The sequence below is a fragment of the Dreissena polymorpha genome, chromosome 11, assembly GCF_020536995.1.
Source record: "Dreissena polymorpha isolate Duluth1 chromosome 11, UMN_Dpol_1.0, whole genome shotgun sequence".
In the NCBI taxonomy this organism is placed as follows: Eukaryota; Metazoa; Mollusca; class Bivalvia; order Myida; family Dreissenidae; genus Dreissena; species Dreissena polymorpha.
Window position 1 is genome coordinate 86,515,670 of NC_068365.1, and position 9,443 is coordinate 86,525,112.

The 9,443-nt window shown below is 37.3% G+C and overlaps 1 protein-coding gene across 1 annotated transcript in view; it reads left to right on the top strand.

Moving 5' to 3' along the window:
- The window catches only part of LOC127849997 (pre-mRNA-splicing factor ATP-dependent RNA helicase DHX16-like), a 16,644-nt gene extending 7,512 nt beyond the window's left edge, over positions 1–9,132 (top strand). Inside the window, exons 4-9 of the mRNA XM_052382731.1 lie at positions 3–89; positions 1,422–1,771; positions 2,475–2,693; positions 4,205–4,310; positions 5,659–5,835; positions 7,700–9,132. Of these exons, the coding sequence (XP_052238691.1) occupies positions 3–89; positions 1,422–1,771; positions 2,475–2,693; positions 4,205–4,310; positions 5,659–5,835; positions 7,700–7,837 (1,077 nt within the window). The 3' untranslated portion in view covers positions 7,838–9,132. The remainder of the gene's footprint in view (positions 1–2; positions 90–1,421; positions 1,772–2,474; positions 2,694–4,204; positions 4,311–5,658; positions 5,836–7,699) is intronic.
- The last annotated feature ends 311 nt before the right edge of the window (positions 9,133–9,443 follow it).

The following is a 9,443-nucleotide window of genomic DNA, read 5'->3' on the forward strand; positions in this document are numbered from 1 at the left end:
AAATACGTGATAACCCTGGCTTCTGTAAGCAGAACAGCTATAACGCCCGGACTGGCATGGAGTCTCTTGTTGTTACACCAGTTTCAAAAGTAAGTTGTTGTCTCCTGTTGCCTTTTTCTTATCGTTCTTTTTTTCTCTCAGAATTATTTTATTTTGTCTATAACATACTGTCATTTTATTCATTTAAACCGGGAACAGATAAGAGAATAAATAAAAAAAATCATTTGTTGCCTTTCATGTGTGCTTTCATGTTTTGTTTCATATTTATTGTGTTTGAGATCTATTGAAAACTCTCTCTTTTTTGTCATACAGTAATTTAAAGTAAAAGATTGACACCTATCTTTAATCTTGAAAAGTAATTAATATTGTTTTAAAGTTGAATATGATATTTTTTGTTTATAATGGCCAACATTTTAAAATTCCTTATTTCAAACATTCTTAATTTCTTTATTATTCACTTTGACAGAAAGTAAAGGAGGTATACTTGATGGATGAGTGTCTTTCTGTCAGTCTTTCTGTCTGTCTGTTTGACATTAAACACTATTTTGTTAATAGAAGTGTTCCTACACTTTTAAATGTTCAAGATTTATATTTTCTTGGATTGTTCTCATGATATCAAGTTGATAATGTGCATTTTCTTTCATTAATGTTAAAATCACGAAAGTTATGCCCCCCTTTCAACTTCCAATTTCTGCAACATTATTGTTACTTTGGAATTTTCCTCTGAAACCACATTTTTGTGTGTCTAACATGGTTTTATAAAAAATATGTTCAAATATGCCCTTGGTGCCAAAATTATCCACACCCCAGGGTTGAACTTTTGATTGTTACAACTTTAGCTTTAAACTTGCTACATGTACATGTTCTCCAAGAGCATGACATTTACAAGACTGGATGTTGTCCATGTGCATACAATTGAAACATCAGTTTTTTTCAATGAATGTTGATCGTTACAAATGTATGAATTAGCCTTGCCCTGGTAAACAGCACTTGATGCATTGTGTAAAGTGTTCTCCTAGATTAGCCTGTGCAGTCTGCACAGGCTATTCAAGGGCGACACCTTTTAAGCCTACACCAGATTTTTGTTTACAAGAGACTCCCTTTCAAGATTACTTTCCGCTTTGTGGTATATATTCGTTTAAATGAAGTCTCTTTGTAACAAAAAGCCTACACTAGATTTTTTGTATACAAGAGGCTTTCTATAAACGACACTTCGCTTTCTTGGGCATTTTTGTTTAAAGGAAGTCTCTTCTTGACAAAAATCCAGTTTTAGGCAGAAACTATTGTCCCCGAGTAGCATTAGGCAATGTTTTCACAAAGCAGTCCTCAAAAATATGATGTTTATAATTATAAACACCTCAGAAAGGTGCAGCCTTTGATTTATCTTTTATTTTAAATTATCATGGGCGTGTACATTTCAGGCATCAGCCAATCAGAGAGCAGGAAGAGCTGGTCGCGTCTCTGCAGGAAAATGTTTCCGTCTCTACACAGCTTGGGCCTACAAGAATGAACTCGAGGACAACACTGTGCCAGAAATACAGAGGACCAACCTCGGCAACGTCGTGCTTCTACTGAAGAGCTTAGGAATAAACGATCTCATTCACTTTGACTTTATGGACCCACCCCCACACGAGACCCTAGTGCTAGCTCTGGAGCAGTTGTATGCTCTTGGGGCGCTGAACCACAAGGGGGAGTTAACCAAGTTAGGACGGAGGATGGCAGAGTTTCCAGTGGACCCAATGCTGTCTAAAATGATCCTTGCTTCGGAAAGGTAAATAGTCTCAGAAGGTACTCAGAGCGTTAACTTTTTAATGGAAAAAAAATAATTTTAACTTTGTTTAATAAAAATACATACTATGCTGCAATAGTTAATTTCAAGAATATGAAGAACAAGATATAAATGCAGTTTAAAATATTGTCCTCTGAAGTTCTTTTTTATTATTCTCTTCATTTCATTTTGAATGCTAATCTGGGTAGGAATTATAATTAATTGTGACGGAAGAAATCCCCATGATTGACGAGTGCAATTTAACATGTAATTTCATGTTTTATACCTTCCCAGTGAGGGGAATATAGGAGTCATTCTGTCAGTAAGTTGTTTGTCCTCATAAGCTTGAGGAGCATTTTTGGAACATTTTCACACATTTTCAGGTACACATGTCCTCATCGTTCACTATTTTCAGGTACAAATCCTTACATACATTATCCCAATACATGCTGCATTTTCATACATGTTCCTGTACAAATGCTCCAATACATTCTCCCAATAGGTGCCCAGTTTCACACATTTTCAGATTCAAATATCTTCATTTATCACACATTTTCAGGTACAAAGCTACATATTTTCCCTACATTTTCAGGTACCAATGCTCCAATACATTCTCCAATTAGGTCTTGATTTGTTTTCCCACATTTCCAGGTACAAATGCTGCACTACATTCTCCCAATATGTCCTATGTATTCACACATTTCAGGTACAAATGCTCCAAGGAGATCCTCACAATCACAGCTATGCTGTCCGTGAACAATGCAGTTTTCTATCGGCCCAAGGACAAAGTGGTTCATGCAGACACGGCGCGTCAGAACTTCTTCCTGCCTGGGGGAGACCACATCACGCTAATGAACGTCTACAACCAGTGGGAGGAGACGGCCCATTCTACGCAGTGGTGCTTTGAGAATTTTATACAGTACAGGTGTGTGGGGAAAAAACTGGGCTTAATGCATGTGCACAGATTGTACATCTTGGGCAAAAGTTTTCCTTTACTTTACATCGGCATAAATATGTTAATAAAAGGAACCTTTTCAACATTGATCTAACAGATTAGGACACAGTGCTTTTAAAGTTCAACTTTGACCTGTTTTGATTTCCAGATTTAAAGAAAATGTCGAATATGGCCTACTGGATTGTTATACACTTCAACACCGTTATTTCGAAGTCGTCGGGACCGTTAAAAAAACTTCGGATTAACGATAATTCGAAATAAACATTTGACAGAAGACTTCTTTGATTCTGTAAAAGTGGAAGTCGCATGGTTCGGTTACACGCTTACTTAAAAGCGTAAAGTAGTCATATAGCAATAGATTTCCACTTGTAACAAACGGAGGAATAAAAAGATTCTTTTTCTTGTTTTTATTTTTGTGTATTTACAGAACATATAAAATATAACGAATAACACAAATTATCAGACATACAAACATATGAATACATTTTCGGAAATGAATTGACTTTTTTTAACTAATACGCGATGTCTCTCTGAACACCTGCTTTCGCACAGACGACAAAGGTGTAATTATCGGCTTTTGACGCGCCACGACAAGGTGTGAAAATACGCTCAGTATTTTGCAGTTTTGACTTCGGATTAAAGATTGATAATAAGGTGCGAATTATAGTGTTGGGACCGACTGAATCACTTCGAAATAACGATTCTTCGGTTTAACGAAGTTCGGATTAACAATGAATTTTTACATAAAACAAAGAAGAACCAAAATCGGACCCGAATAATACTTTGAAATAACGGTGACTTCGGATTATCGGTGTTCGAAATAACGGTGTTGAAGTGTATTGAGATTTCACAACGTTTTATGCCCATGGTAGGGTGGCATATAGCAGTTTAACTGTCAAGTCAGTCTGTTTGTCTGTCTGTGTGTCCTTCCGAAGACTTTAACATTGGCCATAACTTTTGAAATATTGAAGATAGCAACTTGATATTTGGCATGCATGTGTATCTCATGAAGCTGCACATTGAGTGGTGAAAGGTCAAGGTCATCCTTCAAGGTCAAAAAACAAAATCCAAGGGAGATAACAAGCTTTAAAGGGAGATAATTTCTATTTTATATCATTTGGCAGGTACAGATCATTTTCACAAGGGAAGCAATATTTTTTTAAAGGATTTAATCTAAAAAACAAATTTGAAGGTCAAGGTCAACCTTCAATGTCAAAAAAATACAATCCAAGGGAAGTAATAAGATATAAAAGGGAGATGATTTCCAAACCTGCCAAATGATATATTGAAATTTTATTTCAAAGCGGCGCAATAGCATTGTGTTTCTGACAAACACATCTCTTGTTATTATTATTATATACTTATGGTCTTGAATGTTTAGGAATTGATACAACATTTGGGCAAGGCAGGCACTTATGTGCAAGATACGGTCAATTGTATCGTTAATACATGACCATATTTACCTGCACTTTATTTTCCAGATCTATGAAGAGAGCCAGAGATGTTCGTGACCAGCTGGAGGGTCTGATGGAGAGAGTGGAGATAGAAGTGACCTCTAACCCCCTGGACACTGTCAGCATACGTAAGGTATACATACTTATATAGCAATATGAGCAGCGCTCCAGGAAATGGGGCTTAATTCATGTGTGTAAAGCCTCATCCAACATTAGCCTGTGCAGTCTGCACAGGTAAGTCAGAGACAACACTTTCTGCATTTATGGTATTTTTTGTTACGCGTCAAAAATGCAGTTTTGTGACAATTACTAAAATGGAAGTTTGTGTGTGGGTTAGAGTTATGATAACAGTCTTCCTACTTACGGTTTTGAAATATAAATGGCCTCCCTAGGGTTTTGAAATATAAATGGCTTTCCTAGGGTTTTGAAATATAATTGGTCTTCCTAGGGTTTTGTAATATAATTGGCCTTCTTAGGGTTTCGTAATATAAATGGCTTTCCTAGGGTTTTGCAATATAATTGGTCTTCCTAGGGTTTTGTAATATAAATGGGCTCCCTAGGGTTTCGTAATATAAATGGCTTGGAAAGTTTGTGAGGTCTCATTAGTGAACAATGTAGTCAATGACCAGACTCACATTTGCATGACAGGTCTTGTAAAGGACACAATTCAAGCATTTAAAATCATAGCTACAAGTTCACAAGTATTTGGATAATTGTGTTTGTTTATTGCAATTTTTCATCAGAATTTCAGTTATTGATTGTTGTAAATTTTCTGTGATCCAGGCAATCACTGCAGGGTTTTTCTACCACACTGCCATGTTTCTGTACTCCAGGCAATCATCGCATGGTTTTTCTACCACACTGCCATGTTTCTGTACGCCAGGCAATCATTGCATGGTTTTTCTACCACACTGCCATGTTCTGTACTTCAGGCAATTATTGCAGTGTTTTCTTCAAGATTGCAGTGTTTCTGTCCTTCAGGCAATCACTGCAGGTTTTTTCTACCACAATGCCTTGTTCCTGTACTCCTGGCAATCACTGCAGGGGTTTTCTACAACACTGCCAATTGTCTGTACTTCATTGGATAACTGCAGTTTTTTTTCCAGACTGCCGTGTTTCTATACTCCAGGCAGTCACTGCAGGGTTTATCTACCAGATTTCCATGTTTCTGTACACCTGGCAATTACTGCGTTGTTTTTTTCTACCACACTGCCATGTTTCTGTACTCCAGGTAATCACTGCAGGGTTTTTCTGCCACACTGCCATGTTTCTGTACTCCAGGCAATCACTGCAGGGTTTTTCTACCACACTGCCATGTTTCTGTACTCCAGGCAATCACTGCAGGGTTTTTCTACCACACTGCCATGTTTCTGTACTCCAGGCAATTACTGCAGGTTTTTTTTACCACACTGCCATGTTTCTGTACTCCAGGCAATCACTGCAGGGTTTTTCTACCACACTGCCATGTTTCTGTACTCCAGGCAATCACTGCAGGGTTTTTCTACCACACTGCCAAGCTGGACAAGGGAGGCAACTATCGAACTGTTAAGCACAACCAGACCGTCATGGTTCACCCCAACAGCTCCATGTTCGAGGACCGACCCAAGTGGATTATATACCATGAGCTCGTATTCACCACTAAAGAATTCATGAGACAGGTAACCTCTTGGTCTGACTGCCGGTCATCATGGAGGACTATTTCCGCTTCTATAGAATTAATTCACGTTTAAATGAAGTCTCTCCTTAACAAAGATCTTGTCTAAGCAGAAATTGTTGTCCTTTTTAGCCTGTGCAAATTACACAGGCTAGTCTAGGACAGCACTGTACGCACATGTATTAAACCCTGTTTTCCCAAAACTCCTTTAAAACAGTATACTTGATTCTCCATTTACAACAGTCTGTCCATCAGTAGACACAAGTCTTTGATGCTGTTCCCTCAGACTTTGAATGTACTACATTTAAACCTGTAAGCATTTATTAGTCCCCTACCGGTTTTACTGAAGGAGACTTATGGTTTTCCCTCTGTGCGTCTGTCTGGCTGTCTGTCTGTCTGTCACACTTTTCTGGATCCTGCGATAACATTTAAAGTTCTTAATATTTTTTCATAAAACTAAAACATGGATAGATGGCAATATGGACATTATGCACGTCATTTCATTTTGTTCCTACTTCAAAACTGCTGGTTGCTATGGCAACAAATAGACTAGAAATACTGCTGAAAATGGTGGTTTTCTGGATCCTGTGATAACTTTTAAAGTTCTTCATATTTTTTCATGAAACTTGAAACATGGATAGATGACAATATGGACATTATGCATGTCATTTCATTTTGTTCATATGTCAAAAATTCTGGTTGCTATGGCAACAAATATATATAAAACAAGAGGGCCTGAAAGGCCCAAGGTTTCCCCCGCAACATATGCTTTGTTTGAGGATGGGTGCAAATTGGACGGATGAACATAATGATAGATGGACGGACGGAGGACAATAACACAAAAATAAAGACAAAGGAAGGTTCTTAAGCCTTCACAATTTATTTCATACCAAGTTTCAAAGAAATCCTCCAAAGCGCTTCCAAGATATGGCTCCGGACACAAAAATGCCTATAGTAAAAAGCATTTTTTCAAGATACAAAGGGCCATAAGTCTGTTTTTAACAGATGGTGTACAATGCCATTTGGCGTGCATCATCCTCTTATGCATATATATACTCATACCAAGTTTAAATGAAATCCGCCAAAGCACTTCCAAGATATGGCTCCGGACACAAAAGTGCCTATAGTAAAAAGCATTTTTTCAAGATACAAAGGGCCATAAGTCTGTTTTTAACAGATGGTGTACAATGCCATTTGGCGTGCATCATCCTCGTATGCATATTAAAGCAGTTTAAAGTTTGAATTATTATAAAATGAATAATACATATTGTTGCATATGAGGAAATGCAGAATTAGTTTTATTCAATCATTGCAAGTCATAGACAATCTAAAATTATTGCAGGTGTTAGACAATCTTAAATTATTGCAGGTGTTAGACAATCTTAGATTACAGCAGGTGTTAGACAATCTTAAATTATTGCAGATGATAGGCAATCTTAAATTATTGCAGGTGTTAGACAATCTTAAATTATTGCAGGTGTTAGACAATCTTAAATTACAGCAGGTGTTACACAATCTTAAATTATTGCAGATGATAGGCAATCTTAAATTATTGCAGGTGTTAGACAATCTTAAATTCCTGCAGGTGATAGGCAATCTTAATTATTGCAGGTGTTAGACAATCTTGAATTATTGCAGGTGATAGACAATCTTAAATTATTGCAGTTGATAGACAATCTTAAATTACTGCAGGGGATAGGCAATCTTAAATTATTGCAGGTGTTAGACAATCTTGAATTATTGCAGGTGATAGAGAATCTTAAATTATTGCAGTTGATAGAAAATCTTAAATTATTGCAGGTAGATTATTGCAGGTGTTAGACAATCTTAAATTATTGCAGTTGATAGACAATCTTTAATTATTTCAGGTGATAGAAATTGAGAACGGCTGGCTGTTGGAGGTTGCACCGCACTATTACAAGGCTAAAGAGTTGGAGGACGGATCAGGACGCAAGATGCCTAAAAACACTGGGAAGACTCGAGCCGACGTTACACGAACCTACTGATAGCGAGGACAAGAATCATGTGGAAAAGACGCTTCAAAGCCAGCCATAGGTGGAACTTCTAAAAGCTGGTCACCATTCCATTATGCCCATGATTTACAAGGCTCATGGATCACTGTAAAATCTGCAAAATGTTATGGCATATGGTGGCATATTTGAGCATTTGGCTAAGAACGGTGTGATTGTTTAGAAGTTTTTTCTTTGAATTGGTGTTTGAAATACCTAGTAAAAGCATACCTAGAAAGAGTAGGATTCATCTCAGAGGTACATAACAGAAAGCATGAAAAGACATTCTGCTTGTATGCAGAAAAGTGTGGAAAAACAGGAACCATGGTTTTGGTTGATATTGTACACATTTACAGTGGAAGGTACGGCTTATGCAGAACAGTATAACTGCATAGCCTTAGTAATATGGAGGTCCATGAAGGCCCATTGAACACAACTATGTCATGGTCACATTGATTTTGTTGGATAATGATCATATTTACAATCATTCACATAATTTCTGTAATATATTTTTTATGCTCCCCCAACAAATTTTTAGGGGGGAGCATATAGTCGCCGCTTCGTCCGTCCGTGCGTTTGTCCGTGCGTGCACAGTTTTTGTCCGGGCTATTTCTCAGCAATTAATGACCGGAATTCAATTAAACTTTATGGGAAGCTTCACTACCAAGAGGAGATGTGCATATTATCAGCCGGTTCTGGTCGGATGATTTTTCAAAGAGTTATGGCCCTTTGAAATTTTCCATTCACTGTTCATATAGTGCAATTCTTGTCCGGGCTATTTCTCAGCAAATAATGACCAGAATGCAATGAAACTTTATGGGAAGCTTCACTACCAAGAGGACATGTGCATATTATCAGCGGGTTCTAGTCAGATGATTTTTCACAGAGTTATGGCCCTTTGAAATTTTTAAGTTGCTAAACCATCCATCGTATTATTTTGTCCAAAGTTATGCCCCTGAAGACGTTTCCTTTTATCTGAATATATAGTGCAATATTGTGAAGAAAAAAAAACTTTGGGGAGCATCACCCGTCTCCGACGGTTTCTTGTCTAATTTATGAAAGTGAAATGGTCATGGTTATTTAAATGCAGATATTTTTAAACTTTAAAGCTAATTGAACAAGGGCCACCATGGATTAAATGGATGTGGGCCAGAATTGGTAAACATGAACCGCAGAAATGAAATCCATTATGGCCAGAAATAGTGGAATTCTTGACCATCAGTGAAAGTGATAAATGTTGCGCATTGTGAGAATGTTTACATATATGAAATGTTTATAAAAAAAAAATTATTCTTTACTTTATTTGTTTCCCATTTAAAGGGACTTTGTGTTTAGTGCTTTTGTTATGGCCGGATGAGCCTGAAGGAGATTCGTCATATTACCAGTGTACTCACTCTGGATGGGTTATTGTTGGGTAGAAATCAGGATGAAAACTTTCAACCAATCTGTTACCATTCCATGCCTTAAAATGACCTTTCATCCAAGTAATTCATTCATTACTCACTTTTATACTCAGTGTTGAAATCAAAATGCTGGGATCATCAAGACAGTTCTTGCAAAGTTTAGTGCAAGTAATTGGTCAAATAACAGAAGAACTGGGAAA